Source organism: Zootoca vivipara, chromosome 9 (assembly GCF_965207765.1).
Source record: "Zootoca vivipara chromosome 9, rZooViv2.hap1.1, whole genome shotgun sequence".
Lineage (NCBI taxonomy): Eukaryota > Metazoa > Chordata > Lepidosauria > Squamata > Lacertidae > Zootoca > Zootoca vivipara.
In genome coordinates, this window is record NC_142592.1 from 28,581,855 (window position 1) to 28,600,056 (window position 18,202).

At 41.9% G+C, this 18,202-nt stretch overlaps 1 protein-coding gene across 1 annotated transcript in view; it reads left to right on the forward strand.

The window, feature by feature from the left end:
* Positions 1–1,908: 1,908 nt before the first annotated feature.
* LGR5 (leucine rich repeat containing G protein-coupled receptor 5) overlaps positions 1,909–18,202 on the forward strand; it is a 69,537-nt gene continuing 53,243 nt past the window's right edge. Inside the window, exon 1 of the mRNA XM_035127534.3 lies at positions 1,909–2,450. Within this exon, the coding sequence (XP_034983425.2) occupies positions 2,218–2,450 (233 nt within the window). The 5' untranslated portion in view covers positions 1,909–2,217. The remainder of the gene's footprint in view (positions 2,451–18,202) is intronic.

Consider the following 18,202-nt stretch of genomic DNA (forward strand, 5'->3'; position numbering starts at 1 on the left):
TTTGGCCCGTTGCTTTTTCTCAGCCTAACCTACCTCACAGGGTTGTTGTGAGGATAAAACTGGTGTAGGAGACAGATATACTGTATGTATGTGCATATATATATATATATATATATATATATATATATATATAATCTGGTACAAAACAAGAGATTCCTTCTTTTTTATTTCTTTTTTTGCTTGATTACTTCCCCTCAGATTCCTGTATTCCTATCCAAGATCCTATACCGGACCCACAGCATTATTTGTTTATAGTTGGGGAGGAGGTCAAATCCTTCTATTTAGCCAAGAAATAGGCTAAAACATCATCCAGTGCCAAACAATTGAAATGAATCAGGATTTACAGGCTCAAATCGTCCTCCCTAACAGATTGAAATTGATGCACCACTTGCCCATCAGGTACCGTAGGTGTGTGTGTATTTTTGTGTGTGTAAAGTATGTGTATGGTTTTCCCAGTAGTGATGTATGGAAGTGAGAGCTGGACCATAAAGAAGGCTGATCGCCGAAGAATTGATGCTTTTGAATTGTGGTGCTGGAGGAGACTCTTGAGAGTCCCATGGACTGCAAGAAGATCAAACCTATCCATTCTGAAGGAAATCAGCCCTGAGTGCTCCCTGGAAGGACAGATCGTGAAGCTGAGGCTCCAATACTTTGGCCACATCATGAGAAGAGAAGACTCCCTGGAAAAGACCCTGATGTTGGGAAAGATTGAGGGCACTAGGAGAAGGGGACGACAGAGGACGAGATGGTTGGACAGTGTTCTCGAAGCTACAAACATGAGTTTGACCAAACTGCGGGAGGCAGTGCAAGACAGGAGTGCCTGGCGTGCTATGGTCCATGGGGTCATGAAGAGTCGGACACGACTAAACGACTAAACAACAACATATATATATATATAGTATACACACACATACACACTTGATAATTAGCAAGTAGACTTTGTCTACTGTGGTTGTGCCCCCCCATCAACTCTTAAGTTTTTTGACTGTGTGGGGAAAAACCTGCCTTACACTTGGGGAAGCGTAGATGTGGGAGAGAAAACTATAGTCCTGCTTCTACAGTAAGGACATACTGTAATGTTGTCGATCTGGTCGCTATCACAATGGGATAAATATCTGAAACCGCTCTGTGATACTGTACCTCGAGATTAGTAACCCTACCCACTGCCCCCCTCTGGCTATGACTGCCACCATATAGATCTTCCTGCGAATGCCTTGAACTTATATTTATATGTAATCAACAGGCTGCTTAAATAAAACGCTCTCTTGGGAACGGGGACTGAAGTGACGCTTCACACGTGTCTGATCTCCTGTTTCTTTAACAGCTGCAAGGTTGGTCAGAAGAGAAAAGCTGCACCTGCTGAATCCCCGCCACAAACGGAGCGGTTGAAGGTGAAATGCTGGGGGGGGGGGCGGGAATGGTGACAAGTTCCCGCTGACATTTGACGTGAGGGGCTTCAGTGGCGCGCGGGTATGTGTACGTCGAGGGGAAAACTACGGTCGTCCGGGGCTTTAGTTGCGTCAAGGACTATTCGCCTCGCAGCTCTGAGCCTGAGGCGCTGCCAAGCTGGCCTTTTCCCGTTTGGCACACCAAACAGCAGCAAGAAGAAGGGGCGGGAAGGGAACGAGCGGGGGGGGGAGCGCGGCGCGCGGCTAAACTCCCACTTGATGATCGCATCTGCTTGCCTTTGACCAGCTTCTGTTCCCGCCGAGCTCTGGCGAGAGAGCGCACAAGCCCCACCCTCCTCGCGAGCTTTCTGTCGCTCACGCAACCACGCCCCCCCCCGCGCTCTCCAGCGCTGGCAGAAGCAGGGAGCGCAGCGGCAAGGCGACGTCGGGGCGACGTCAGCGGGCGCGCGCGGTTCAGACTCCAGCTCTTTAAAAACAGCGTGTAAATTGAGATGCTCCTACAAAGAGCGGCTCAGGCTTACGGGAGCAGCAGCCGCAGCCGCCGCAGTCACGGCCACCGCAGTCCCTCCAACTGCAGTTTAACGAGCTGCCGGCTATTCAAAGCGTCCCCTCTCTCGCCGAGTTTGAGGCTGTATATTCACAGAAGAGCGAGAGTCGCCTTCCCACATCAAAAGCCGAGCGCGCGCCTCTGAGCGTCTGCAGCGCCCAGTCGTGCAGCTGAGGAGGGAATGTCAGCGGCTCCGTCCGCTTCTAAGGAAAGGAGCTCCGCCGTTTTCGCCGCTCGCCCCCTCAGCGCTGCCTTGGCACCATGGACACCTCCTCTGCTCCCGCCGCCGCCCGCGCGCTGCTTCTCGTCCGCTTGCTGGGGCTCCTCGGCGCGGTGGTGCCGCTTGCCGGCGGAGGAAGCCCGTTCGGGAGGCGCCCGAGGAGCTGCCCGGCCGCTTGCCACTGCGAGGAGGACGGGATGCTAGTGAGAGCGGACTGCTCGGACCTGGGCCTGGCCGGCGTGCCCGCCAACCTCAGCGTCTTCACCTCTTACCTGTAAGTGGCTTTGGCGCGCTTTTTGCTGCTGCGGGGACGAAGAGGAGCCGGGGGGGGGCAGGGCGGCAGGGCAATGAGAAAGCCGCTACCTTAGCCGTTGGTGAGGCTAGGTATAGGGGGTGATGTTATGATTACGCCATCGGCGTGCTTTACGAAGAACAGGTAAGACAGGTCCTACCATACCTAGAGGGTTTACCATCTAAGACCCACTGAAGCCGTGCGAGGAGGGCTCTGTGATTCTATTTCAATTGCGCAGACTTTGGCTTAGTTAGAATAATAAGGTATAAGAACTAGGGGAGGGTCAAAAATCTCGTCGATCTCAGTTCTTTGCGCGATGGTCGCCAATGCCAGAGCAAAACCATGTTCTGCTGAGGACGTGATGTCCTGGATTAAGCAGGGGACAGCGGTATCCGAAACAAGCCATGCTGCTTAAAGCGATGGATATCTAGTAACCTAAGCAAAACGGAGGTGTGTCTACTGCTTTAGGTTTGTCAGAGCCTCCTTCTCAAAGGGAACTTTGTGAAAATAGTTTTTTTTTTTTTTGTTTCCTGTGATCCTGTTCCACAGTTATGGTTGCTTTTTTATAATTAAAAAAATACAGATGAGCTGTTTTGAGAGGCTGTTGCATGAGCACTAAAAACAATTAAGGGCATTGTGGAGTTTGAGTTTGTTCTTTAGGAGCAGTGGAGTTTCACAAGAAAGAAGGTGTCCATCTCAATAGGGTTGTTAGCATATGGGTGTTGTGGGATCAGCGCTCCTCATGTATGCAATTCCTTGACAGCACCCTCAGGATGTCAATGGCATAAACTAGGCAATGGCATTTAACTAGGATTTAACCTTTCCAAGGAAAACCCAATAGATTTTACTGTTGCCAACAACCCATTTGCACTTTGTGGAACCCACCATGACATAACATGGAATCAGAAGGCAGTTCTTTAAAAGTGGGGATATCTGACAGCCTGGTGTCTGTCCACCACTCTGATTGCATCAGATATAACGGAAATGGGCAGCACTGTGAAATTCCCAAGCTTGAGGCACTCTGGTTTTAGAGAGATGTGGTGCCTGTTTCCCACCACCAATGGGCAACAAAAATCCAAATGCACCATGGAGCCTGACAGAGTCTTGAGAACCATCCTCAAGAGCTAAAAAATCTGATTCAGCATTGCAACCAGCATCATGAGCTATGACAAATATTTTTGTAAAAATACACACATCAGGATCCAGCATGATCCATGTCACTTTCAAATCTGTAGGCTACAATCACACCTTCTATTACATTCATCAGGGCTACTGCAAACTAAGTGAGCCGTGGTACTTGTTACAGCTCTCCAACATGTTTTACTTGGTACTCTTTGTTTGCATATTCTGAGCTGGAAGGTACCAGGGGATGCAGATGGTAGAGTTGTGAAATATGTTTAAGGCTGTAGTCCTATAGAAACATGCCTGGTATGGTTGAACTCAGTGGGTTACTTCTTAGCAGAGACAGTCAGGATTTACAGTGCCATGTAAGGTAAAGGTAAAGGACCCCTGGATGGTTAAGTCCAGTCAATGGCAACTATGGGGTGCCGTGCTCATCTTGCTTTTCAGGCTGAGGGAGCCAGTGCTTGGCCACAGACAACTTTCTGGGTCATGTGGCCAACATGACTAAACTGCTTCTGGTGCAGCAGAACACTGATGAGTGCCAGAGTGCACAGAAACACTGTTTACCTTCCAGCTGCAGCATTCCTATATATCTACTTTTGCTGGTGTGCTTTCAAACTGCTAGGTTGGCAGAAGCTGGGACAGAGCAACGGGAGCTCACCTCATCACACGGATTCGTACACCTTCTGATCGGCAAGCCCAAGAGGCTCAGTGCCGTGTGTGTGTGCTGTATGTTTATATTAGTATCTTGCTGTTCTATCAAAGTACATAGCAGATTTTATTTCTTTTTGTTTGGCACAAAGAGGTAATATGTGTATGTGTCATGTGGATTTATGGAGCCTGAGTAGAAAAAAAGTATGGTTGAGAATACGCTTTCAGATGATCAAAATTTATACATGAAAAGTTCTTTTATATAGGAATTAAGCTACAACTACAGCCTGCATGCTTTGTTTTATTGTTGTACATTCACTGAGAAGCTGCTGTCCAGGGCATTGCAATACAGGTGTACTGGATGATCTCACTTCACTCTACTATACCTTGAGGTGGCATAGAGACACCACTTCAAAGCCAAATCCATGCACACTTAGGGGATGTATGTATTTAGAACCATACTACAAGGGGCATCCTAGAAAAACAATCAATTTCTTGCCAAAGCACCAGTGTAGATGTTGCTTTACAGTGCAATCCTAATGAGTTCCATGGGGCTTACTCCCAGATAAGAGGTTATATAGGATTACGGCCTTAAACATATGTTTATTAGAAAGTAGGATATAAGCCATTTAAATACATTGTTCTCTCCGTTCAAAATAGGTACAAGGTACATATACAAGTATCTTGTATGATTTGATGGGCCACTGGCCTGATCCACCAGCCTCAACAACTTTTGGGGTGTCTTGGTTTTTACTCTTTGAAATATGGCAACCCTATATTATATTCTTTCGGTACTTATACCAATCCACTATATAATTATGATGCATTGTTTATAGAGTAGTTAAAAATGAAGCAAGAGCATAAACTTGGTTAGCACTGCTGGATGCTATCTTTACCTTCGCTTCCCAAGGCATGGCTTTGAAGTGCAGTATTTTATTTAATCTTTAACTGATCTCTGCCCAAGACCAGAGAGGTGCCCAAGAAGGCAGATCAATGCTCTCGCTTTGGATCTACTACTCAGTCTAGCCAAGGAAATTGTAGTCTCCATATCAGAGATAAGGAACCTTTGACTTGAGAGGTGGATGTGGCCGTTCAGGCATCTCTGTCCGGCTCTTGGGGTGTTTTCCAAGCTGTGCCCCCTGCCCAGGCCACACTGCACTCTGGCTCTGCTCAGATCCTTCTTGAGTGCCTCTGCTTGGCTGTAATATGTCCTTCAACTGTGGAAGTTGCTCTTGCTTGCTGGGATGGAGAGATGTGTTTTTGTGTGAAGAAATCTCTGACTTCTGCATTCAGTGTTCCACCCACTATAGGCATGTGACCTCCATAAGGTTTCTTATGAGGGTATGTGGACCTCAGGCTGGAAAAGGTCCCCCACCCCTGTCTATATGCCGCTTATCAAACCTGGTGATAAACTAGTGTGTTTTTACTTGATCTGACATTGGATTCCCACCCCTAATCTTCTCTGGTGTGGCTACTGGGTAGAAGGTCGAAGGCATTTGAACATGGTGGATATCTTTTTCTCTCTCAAGACAAAACAGATTTGGACACAGTAGAGTATGAGACTTTTATACTGGAGGCCCCCGTGATATGTGAAAACTGTTCTTCCAAACCAGGAGGTGATGCTACACCACTGTCTTGTGGATTTTAGGTCACATTTATATCCACCCAGTTTAATGCTTGAAAAGTGTGCAGGCTCCATTTGTACAGGTTTTGGCATTATACAATGGGCTAAAGGTTTATTGCTACGCTTTTAAAATAATTGTATGACTTTGAGAAAAGTACTACTTTTCATGAAAGTGAATAGACAAGACATCAATTTGTTGCTATTATCAGGACATCATGATAACCCTTTTTTTCTTTCTCAACTTCAACAATTGTTTGGAACATTTGCTTGGTAGTGAAATTTCTCCATTTAAAGCCAGTATCTTTTTACTTTACTATTGAGGTCAACTTCGTTATTCACAGAGCAAATAATGCTATTTCAACCCATTATAACAAATCTCCTTGCAGCCTTGCCTGAAACAGTGGTGGTGAATAACCTTTGCAGCCCTTTAGGCAAGGGGAGGCTTCAAGAGTCCTAACACATGTTAATGCTAAAGGAGATGGCGGGGCTAAGGTTGGACTATTTAAGCCTGCCTCTCCTCTCCTACAGCCTCTTCCATTCCTTGGCACCCACCCCTTGCTCTTTGTTCAGTATAGGCATTGCTAGTTGCCTTCCAGGACCAAGTAGGAATTTTTTGACTTTGCTGATTGATATTTTTTTTTGGCCTACACTGTACTGATTTGGTGGCTGGAGTTCTTAGCAGGTAGCAGCCATTGAATAGGTTAATTGGCCACATAGGCCAAAATACTTAAGGTTTGCTCAGCCTCCTTAGGCACCTTTAAGAGTAACAGATGTAGTCCTGAGATTTGTCTTTGAGGCTGTGGTTAGAGAACACCTTTGGGGCCAACCTATGAAGCAGGGCTGGCTTGACCACAGTTTGCCATATGCATTTAATATCCCACACCATTCTTCCCCACCGCTCGTCCATTTTAAATGAATAAATGTGGCCTATTTCACACAACCTTGTGTCTCGCCTCCTTATTTTCCACTGTTGGTGCAAATTAATGTTTCTAGCTGAATGTTTTGTTTGTTGTTAACCAAGTAAAGCTATTGCCTAAGAACTTCATTCTATGTAACAATTCCTCACTGGAAACAAGAGTTGCAAAATATATATCCAAGAATAAATTTGTTAGTTATTAAGTTGCCATAATACTGATTGCTTTGCTGAAACCAACAAACACAACTGCTCCTCTGGAAAATTTTGATGCTGTGCACCACAGGGACAGGCAGGAGGACACACTCAAAATGTGACATACCAGCCAAGTGGCAAAAGTATCTGCCTTCCTGAAAGCTGAGGATTCAGGTACAGTGGTACCTTGGTTCCCGAACAGCTTAATTGTCGAACAAACTGGCTCCTGAATTTCGCAAACCCAGAAGTAAGTAAGTGTTCCGTTTTGTAAATGTTTTTCGGAAGCCGAATGGCTGATGAGGTTTTTGCGGCTTCTGACTGGTGCAGGAAGCTTCTGCAGCCAATCGGAAGCCGTGCCTTGGTTTTTGAATGGTTACGGGAGTCAAATGGACTCCCGGAATGGATTACATTTGAGAACCAGGGTACCACTGTATTGCCTCAGACACCTGTCATCATCCTATCCAGCCTACAGATGAGACTTGATTGATAATGTATATAAAACACTGCTTTCTTTCATGTGCGGTAAAGGTAAAGGGACCCCTGACCATTAGGTCCAGTCGTGACCGACTCTTGGGTTGCGGCACTCATCTCGCTCTATTGGCCAAGGGACCAGTGTACAGCTTCCAGGTCATGTGGCCAGCATGACAAAGCCGCTTCTGGCGAGCCAGAGCAGCACACGGAAACACCGTTTACCTTCCCGCCAGAGCGGTACCTATTTATCTACTTGCACTTTGACGTGCTTTCGAACTACTAGGTGGGCAGGAGCTGGGACCAAGCAATGGGAGCTCACCCCGTCGCGGGGATTCGAACTGCCGACCTTCTGATCGGCAAGCCCTAGGCTCTGTGGTTTAACCCACAGTGCCACCCGCATCAGTAGTGTGGCTCAATTCAGACTACACGCCAAATCACAGTTAAAGAAGGTTTCCATCATGATTTTGTGGCTAACTGTGGTTGTGATTTCTAGCAACCCAGAAATAGTTTAGGGCTACTCTCATTTTGACTCAAGAGAATCACTGTTTTATAGTTCAAATTGGGGAAAATAAATACAGTAAATGGACAAAAGTACAAAGATTCACAAAATGTTTAGGGATATGTGTACCACTGCATCTCCCCAGAGAAAAAACCACTGGATCTATATAACAAAAGTTTGTTTTTGCTGTTGCCAATGCGCAGACTAATTTGAGCTATATGTCAAGGGCAGTAGAAAAGGGATACCAAGGTTTGTAATCAACTAAGTCCTGTTCAGAGTAGACCCACCGAAATAAATGAAACTAAGGACTCAGCTACATTAGTAAAAAAACACCAATGTTTTTTAATGTATTATAAACCTGCTACACCAGATAGCGCAGGACAGCAAAAAAAGTGCAATTTTTACATAGGTTTTTTTTCCTGTGTGTAGATCTACCTTGTTAGTCATAGCCATTTACTTCAATTTCTCTGCTCAGAGATGAATAACACGCAAACCATATAATTAAATATATACTGTATTTAATTATATATTGCTTATAGAAATATTTTTATTGTCAGACTGAACTTTCCTGAGGTGAATTTAAGTGCTGTTCTTAGGATGATAATATATATCCTTCTGGGGTGGGGGTGGGGAAACCCATATCCATACACCTTTCAGTCCTAAGCATAGCTGAAAGAAGCAAGTGTGATGGGAGATTTTACTTCTTCTCATTTTCGTTTAAACATTTATTCTTCTCTAAAAACTTTTTAAAAGGTACGGTTAAAAAGTATATTGTTATATGGGCCATTGAAAACAAAAATATAAAAAGTCAGTGAAAGAATAATGTTGTGTAATCTAAGGAAAATTCTGGCTGTGTGAAAAAAATATCAAAAAGGTGCAGTTAAGTGAGGAGTTTCTACATCTGATTAACATCTCTGTACATTCACTGTTTTGGTTAGTTTACAATTAATAAATCATGATAGATCAGATTTGTTTATTTGTAACTAGTCATCAGACCACCACACAACAAAAGTTTAATAGTATAAGGTAAGTAAATAAATCCACCTTATGTCATAAAGGTTTATGATATTCTTATTAATTAGAATGGCCCTGTATGGTAAGGTTATCTAGATCGTGGTGGCTAAGCTCAAGGATGCTAGCATTATAGAAATACATTTTAGTCAATTCTGTTTTCCTTGACACGTATAAATTGGCAAACTATGCTGCTTTTTAATACTGGGCCATTTTGTACTTAAATAAAGCACAATTAAACTATGTGTTGCATTCCCTGTTTGCTAAAACTATATGCATTGTCGGGGTTGTGTGACTTTAAGGGGAGAGACTGAAAAAGTCATTCCATAGCATACACGCGGTGCTCCTTTTTTTGTGGTGACTGCTCTGTGGAAATGATATGTAAACTGACAGGGTGGTGTGGTGGGGGAAGGAAACTCCCTTTAAACTAGTAAAATGCAAGGGTCTGGCAGAGTGAAGGCACCTTCAGTTTGGCTTAGTATCTGGAGTGCAGAGGACAATTGGCCTGACAGAGGGAGCCCGACTCCAGCTGTGAACGCGTGCATGAAGCTGACCTTCCCAGTCAACATGCCAGCTGAGATTAGACTTCCTTCATGTGTTCCCTTGTTAACTTGGCCTTTTTTTTCCCCAGTGGAGTTTGTCTTTCAAATGCTTACCATTAAAATCGCAACCCAGGTCTGGAGAAACTTGGAAAGCTTTCTTTTTATACTCTCGGCAGCCTCTGCCCATTATTGTTTAAAGACTGCAATTGTAATCATTTCCACCGAAATCAGTGGGATTTGTATCCAAGTGAATAGGAGGAGGGGTGTTAATTGTTTACAGGCATTTAAAATGCTGCAGCTAATGCCATTTATGTTTCCTTGTTGTTATTAATTTAAGGAATAGTATTATCGTGATTGCTGAGGTCTTGAGGCGAGTTCCATTGTTGCCGAACAGAGCAGAATTCTTTGGGTTTGGGATTATGGTACGGTAACTGAGAACGCTTGAGTTTGGACTACTGATCATGAAACAGATAAGGTCTGGGTGATTAACCCCCTTCAGTAACAATGCAGTGAACTTAAGTGGTAGAGGGTCTGGACCCCAATATGCATGTGTGCATACAGAAATTTCTCTTCATCTAGGCAAGCATGAGGCTTTATAATATTTAAAGCATACTTTCAAAATGGTCCAGAGTACTTTTAGACAGTGCAGAGCAGGGTCTTGGAAGTATGATTGTGGAAGTATGCATTGTGGAGGGGTACGTGGCCTGGGTACAGTTCAGAGGGCCGGACAGACAAACGTGCAGGGCCTCATCCATCCCTGGGCCCGAGATTTCATCACCCTAATTTATAGCAACCGTGGATGTTCGTGGCATGGCAGTTGAAGTCTGCAGGTATGTCTGAAGTTCACTGGGGATAAGCATTCTATGTTGACTTGGGACAGGCCTTTTTGTTAATTATACCCAGGGGTGAATAATTGCTGTGTTCCTCTGCTGAAAAGGACAAGACAAAGCTTTATGAGCTCTGTGTAAAACAAATGAAAAATCAAATATTGTACTTAATTATTCATTCATTTATTGTTTTCAAAGCCCAGCTGTTAGTCACCACCATATAAAGAGCAGTTTGTGTTGCCACAGCAACTGAAACATAAATGCTGTGGTTTTTATGTGTTTGGATCTGTGCAGTTCAGTATATGTGGAACTGCAACTAAAAACGGTCCAGAAACCTCAGTTAGTTTAGGACAGGGCATCAAGATAGTTAACCAGGACCAGACAAGTTGAGAGCTTTACCCCTGGTGGTGTTTTTCAAGCTGAGTTCAGAGTCATTACACAACTTTTTAAAATAGGGTTATAAGACCTATAACCCTATTTCAAAGCTGATGGAAATTTAAGTGTGAAGATACGGTACTGCTGTGAAATTATCTGGTCATAATGTTTTATAATTGTCTTTATTGTGTTTTAATATTGTAAGGTGACTCAAATGCATGAGAGACAAGATAGAATTATTTTAAATAAATAAATATGGATAGTTTGGGACTCCATTACTTATATTTCTTTTTAGTTATTTAACATTTATATGCAGCTTGATTGTAAACATAAGCTCTAAGTAGTCTACAAAAATAAAGCAAACATTAAAATCAATAGGAGGCAAATTTAAAAATTCATAATATAATTAAAATCAATAGTAATGCTAAAAACAGGCTATTTGTTATTTATTTATTAAATGTCTATACTGTACTTCTCTTAATCTGATGATCACAGGGTAGTTTACACTATAAAAACACAAAAAATAGCATAGTAACAAACAATAGTACCCCACCACACACACATAATCCATAGATTGTTTAATTAGCCAAAGGCTTGGGAGAAGAATAATGTTTTTGCCTGGTACCTAAAGATATGTAACAAAGATGCCAGGATTATTGTCAGCTTCTACATGTCTGCATAGGCTTGTCTGAATGAAAAGGGAGTTACAAACTGTAGGTACTTATATGCTAAAATGTTTGTACCTTTGGGGACTCAGCTACATTTACTAAAGAAAAAGCATTTTATATGCATTATAACACTGTGACACCAGGTGGCACTGTGGAGTTCCATTTTTTACCAACGTGTTTTCCCACTTTGAAGTTTACAACGCGTTTTTTGGTGTGTCTAGATCCAGCCTGGCTCCCTTCCAACTCTACAATTCTATGATTCTAAGTGCAGAGCAAATATTATGTGACACCTGGACAATGCCAGTTCCACAGACTGAAGCAGTCAAATGGGCATATATGGGGTAAAGGGATCTTGTAAGTTACTGGTCCCAAGCTGTTGAGGACTTTATATACCTTGAACTTGACCTAGTAACAAGTCAGCAACCAGTGCAGGTATCTGATCAGAGGTGTTAGATGCTGGACAGAGTCTCACTCCTCTCAGCAACCATGCTGCAGCATTCTGTACAAACTGTAATTTCCAGACCAAGCACAGGGGAAATCCCACACAGAACATATTTCAGTAATCCAGTCTTAAAGTTACCAATGCCTGAACTACTGTGGTCAAGCTCTCCTGGTCTAGGAACAGCCATAGTTGTTATATCAGCCTCGGCTGGTCAAAGGTGGTTCTAGGCACTGAGGCTACCTGGGTCTCCAGTGACAAGGATTCAGCTGCACTCCCAGACTGTGTACCTGCTCCTTCGTGGAGAGTGCAACCCCATTCAGGGCAGGCAGTTGACCAATTTTTCAGACACAGGTACCCTTCACCCACAGTACCTCTGTCTTACTACCAGTAGCTTATTTTCTCTCATCCATCCCACCAACTGCATCTAGGCCATAGCTGCCAAGTTATCCCTTTTTTAAAGGGATTTTCCCTTATGCTGAATAGGCTTTCTCGCGAGAAAAGGGAAAACTTGGCAGGTATGATCTAGGCTGTCGTTCAAAGCCCATACAGTAGCTCCTGACTCAGATGTTATGGAGAAACAGAGCTGAGTGTTGTTGGTGAATTGGTAGCACCTTACTCCCAAATGCATAAAGACTTCCAGAGGCTTCATATATATAGATATTTAAAAAGCATTGGGGATAAAATAGTATCCTGCAGCACCCCATAGCGGAATTGTCAGGGGGCCAAAAAGCACTCTGCCAATGCTACTGTCTGGATTCAGCCCTGTAGGTAGGACTGGAACCATAGGAAACAATTCCCAATGAAATATTTGAGCCCACCCCCTCACTTAATAGCATTGCCATTCAAATGGTATGTGTGCGGCACATCATGTGATCAATCATGCAGGCAGGGCTTACCTTCCCCCCCCCCAATATTTTATTCAAGTTGGCACCCCTGGCTGTAACAGAGTGCCTCCAGTTCCCATCCACAGATTCTGTCCAGGAAGATACCATGGTATATGGTATCAAAAGCTACAGGGAGATCCAGAAGAAAGAGCAAGTTCACACTCTCCTTGTCCTAATCTCTTTAAAGATCATCCATCAGGTGACCGAGGATGACACAGTCTCATGGACCAGTCTTGGAATGAATCTATATAATCCATGTCATCAAAAAATGCTTATAGCTGCATCTCCATAACCCTTTCAACCACCTTCCCCAAGAAAGGGGATATTTGCAACTGATTGATAGTTATTCCTATTTTTGCTATCCACAATTGAATTGTGGATACATGAAGATTGAGATGCTCGGGACCTAAGTAACACGTAGCAGGCTGCTTGTTTGTTTCCTAAAGGGATTGATCACTTGCTGACTAACCATAAGAGTCCACCATCACAATAATAATGACTCAGAATAATGACCCCCCCCCAGCCTATTTAGGGTTATGGTGGCACACTGAGGCTATGATTCTATATCTGCTTACCTGGGGAAAGGTCTCATTGAACTCGTTCATGTAACTGTTAAAACATAGTCTCGCTCTTGTGGCAGACCTAGATTTGGTTTATGACATAGAACTTGTGATACTCTTTCCACAAACATTTCATTTCTTATTTCCAAAGTGACCCCCCCCCTGCAAAAGTGAGCAGCTGAATGGGAACTCCTATCTGGCTCATAACAATTAGGCAAGTGAAATACCATGAAATACAGGAAATGTTAGTTGAAGCAGTTCTCCAGTTCTGTTTGCTTTAGAGAGGAAGTGTTTATGATTTTTTTCTTTTTTCTTTTTAAAGAAACTTGGTTAAACTACTTGGCTTGAAGCATTTGCATGTGGTCCCTTTGCTAGCAGCAGTTCCCAAGATCATGGTACATGAGTAACGGTAGCTTGGTTTTCTATTCTTAACACATTCAACCAAATATGTCCTGGCTTCTTCTTAAACTGATGAAGATTAAAGACTTAGAGCTCCAAAGTTCTTATTGTGTTAGCTCTGAAGTAATTGAATATATTCATTAAAAATAATAATGGGGGGGGGAACTATATGTATATAGATCAGGGATGATGAACCACCATAGATCTTGCCACCTACCCCACATCTGACATCTTATGTGATGTCAGGAGTGGGATAAGTATAGATAAAGCTTCCAAGGCACAATCAAGACCCTTAAAGTGCAAAGGATTTATATCATCAGCTATCAGAGGACAGGTGGTGACTTCAAGCCTGCTAGATCAGCTTCACTACCTAAGGTCGTGCAGGAAACAGAGCTTTGAGTCTCACCGCCTAGCAGTTTATGGGTGGCAACTTCACGCCCCACTTTTCCCTCTGTAAAGTATTTATCCCATCCATCAATAGCTTTGAAATGTAGGCAAACCTGTGCTGTGAAGAAACTGAGGCTGAGAGATAGTGACTTGCCCAGGGCCCCCCATGAGTTTGTGGTAGAGTATACAGTTTGAACCCACTTCTGCCATATGCTAATCCAGTAACTTACCTGGGGGACAACACTGAATTAGGATCTCATCACTCTGCCTTTTGAATCCATGGCAGCTGTGGTTTCTGTCCATATTTCCTTCTGCTATGTTGACATAGGCTGCACCACCATGGAATGAGTGTGTTGTTGTTGTTGTTTTGCATGCCAGTTCAAAAACTGAATCCAGCAGTTTCGTGATCAGATCAACTTCTGGTTGCACAACTAGAAGATGACCTGTCCTTGCTGAACTGCATATCTGTCACAGACCAAAAGTGTTTCGAAAGCTAGCCCTTGTTTCTGGACCAGCCTAATGGCTTGCTTTATTCTTCATTTTGTCACACTTTGTCTTCATTTTGTTTATCTTTCCCCATGTCTCCTAGAGGTACCCTTGCTTCTTTGTCATCTCACCTTACTAGATATAGCCACAGGATTTGCAACCAACCTGTTCAAATGATGTACTGGTCAACATGTTTCATAAAAGATTGTCAATTTTTATTTCCCAAAGCTACACTATGAATTTGTTTTTAACATTTCAAATGTAAATTAAATTAAATTGCTTTGCTTGCTTTATAGTTTAGACAACTCAATAGGTTGCCTTGGAAGTCCATTCAATCCATTAACATTAAATCAACAATTTGAGCGTCCTTCTGTCTTCCTCCAGCAGGATTAATGGATTTTGGCATGATTGGGACATCTAACAGTAAAAGCTCTTGCTGGGAGAGCTAGGAAGCTTGACTAATTCCCAGCAGTGCTGACTTCATAAAGTTTTATTTCAAGGTTTTAAGTTTGATGGAAGATTAAAGGTAATGACTTCATGCTGATATCTTTGAGTGTGGAATACATGAAAACCATTATCAAATCTGTAGTGCAAAAGCTGCCTTTCTAACTAGGAATACGAACAAGGAAGTTTTACATATTACTCTACCGCATAAGACTTTTTGTATTTATTTGAAGCGAAACTCTTGTCATCTGTTAAGCAGTATCTTTTCCAAATTTTTGAGTCATGCCTGATAGATAATGCCAGAAAGCCTGAGACTTAGTTTCAATACCTGGCAGAGAGAGAACTATGTTTCGTTAAAAACAGTTTATGTTTTAATAGAAGAACAGAAGAGCTGTTGATAATATTCTTGTAACAAGACCATCAATTTTCACCAGCAAATCAAACTCTTATTAAAGCTTCCTCTCTCCCACCCAGACTTTTCAGACTTGAGAATGAGTATTCAGGAAAGACAACAAAAAGTTGGAGGGAGATGGAAAAATATTTTCAGCCTGTCTGACAAGACTGCATAAAAAGCTTGCGATCAAAGCATATTAAGTACATGTTACTGATGTGACAAACAACATTTTTGTCCCTTTATTAGATTTATTTTTCTCTTCTGAAAACTGCAGTGACCAGTATATAAATTGTGAAAGAAGGCTGGCAGGGTAGTATTCTTTGATTCCTAATTAACACCTTCGGTCTCAAAAGAGAACTAACAGAAATACCATAAAATGTTACAGCTGCATTGTTATTCCGCTTGGTTGGTTTGTTAAAAGTCGGCTGGGCATTGGCAGCTGCAATAAAGGGAAAGCTCAATGGGTGTTTTGTATTGTGCCCACTGAAGTGAAAGAAGGCAACCATTTTATTTTCAAATGGGCAGCTGCATAGTGAAGTTTAAATGGATCTAAATACAAGATCTACTGTTAACATATAGTAATTGACAATAAATAAAGGAATAGCACAGCCAACTTCCATCTGTTTTGTCTATGCCACACAAATTTTAGGAAAAGTTTTCATGGAAAAACAAACACATTTGCAGAATTTTGTGAACAGAAAAAAAACGAGAGTACAACACATTTAATGTATTTTGCTATTTGTTGGAAGCCACCCAGAGTGGTGGGGGAAACCCGGCCAGATGGGTGGGGTATAAATAAATAAATAAATAAATAATAACAGGGTGAAACATTTAGAGTTAAAGCAGAACCACTATTTCAACCACTATTTCAAATACCACATTTATGGGATACACAATATCAGGACTCCAGTCACCCACTTTTATTTATTTTTAAATCATTTCCCCTCCTCAAGTGTATAAATTGAGACATCATTATCATTCCAGCCCTTCACATTCTTATTTTGCCATAGCAGTGAAATAAAGAAAACATTTAAACTCTGGTCAGATAAGATGCACACACATTTAGAAAATGCAATTAGGGAAATATGGAAATCTAGATGTTTCATCAAATGCTTGCTAAGGAGTTCTCTGTTCTTTTTGTGCACAATGACTGAACTAAAGAACTTCAGTTGCTGTGTAAGAACCATTGTTCCAGCCACAGCACTTATTAGAAACAGAGTCCAGACTGGCGTGGGAAATACCTATGAATTTGACATCACCCCTATTTTGGAGAGAAATGGAGTAGAATAGAATGTATAAGGAGATTTTACTGTTGCATTCTAATCAGCCATGATCTGTCTAATTTGTTTTGCTTCAGAAGATAAAACTAATATTCCTCTGGATAAAAGTATTCAGCAAGCCAATAGTATCATGTTGAATATGGAATGGAACAGCAGACACTGTAACTTTTGGGAGCATAGTACTGTATAACTTTTCAGATCATCAGAGAATACATTATTTCAAACTACGATGCTGACATAGGATAGGTTTTAACTAACGATTCTGTTTCAAATGGGGAAGAATAAGAATATGAAACTAAAACAAGACTTCAGTCGAGCAATTATCATCTGTATTACTGAATACAGGTTCTGCTATCTGTATCTAAATATTAAAAGTGTCTTGGTTGGAATATAACATTCTATTTTCCTAAGTTCCGTAAATTATTACCAATGATTGGAATATGGATAATGTGCTACTAGTCAGCCAAAGTTAGTATTTTATTTAACAAATACATTTGTTAATTTATACCATTTACTCATAATAATCAGATTTAAATTTTGTTATTTTAAAATATATATACACATGGAAATATGCTTAGTTTTTATTGCCTTATACAAATTGACTCAGCCTTTCTTGATGGTTCTTTCCTTCTGAGGTCATGCATCAAACTGAATAGTTCTAGGTTGTCAAGTACTTTGGGAACTTAATGACTGGAACTGCCTGGATTAGTTGCCTGCAGAGGTTTATGTACTGTAGTTTGTTTTATAGTTATCGACACCTGACATGAAAAAAGTGAAACATAAATATAGAAATGGAATAAGATACTTGTTCTTCTTCAGCCCATTAGCTTCCTCTTCTTTATTTCCCTGCTTCCCCTTTCTCTGTGATTCTGTTAACCTCCATTTACCAAGTCTCTGCTTTCCTCTGCCTCCTTGGAGGGGGATCTCGATCTTTCTCTGCTCAACTTTATCTGAGGAACTGGGCTGGCTCTCCAAGCAGCAGTTGTCCCTCAGGTGTCATGGCTTAAACTGTACAATTGTTAAGACAGATTAAAAAGACATTATTAAATTTTGAACAGTGCAAAATGTTACTAAAACCAGCATGAACCAACATGACCATGCCAGAAATCTAAACACAAACTCAGTCTAACCTTTAAAAGCAGCAATAAAAAGGTCTTTAAAGTCCACTTAAAGATGTTGAGCAGTGGAACCTTCACGTGGAACAGCGGGGCTAATTCTAAGGACATCTCAAATAGTGCCGCAAATCTTTCAATCTTGAAATATTTTCAGTTTATGTGATTTGGAGAGCAGGAAGAAGATGCTTCCAGCTATTTTAAAATGTCTTAATCTTTTGCCTCTTGCATCCTTTTTATGAAAGGAACAAAATGAATAAACAATGGAAGTCTATAAAACAAGGAAAAGACAAAACATACCGGTACTAAAACAATTTTTGCGAAGTTCTTTTTAATTGCATCAAATGCAACATCTAAGATGTTGGGACTCATCTGGGAACAATAAAAGAAATGTAAGTCAAACCATCCTATTTGTCCTTTATCAGCATCATTGCTGAATTGTACCTTT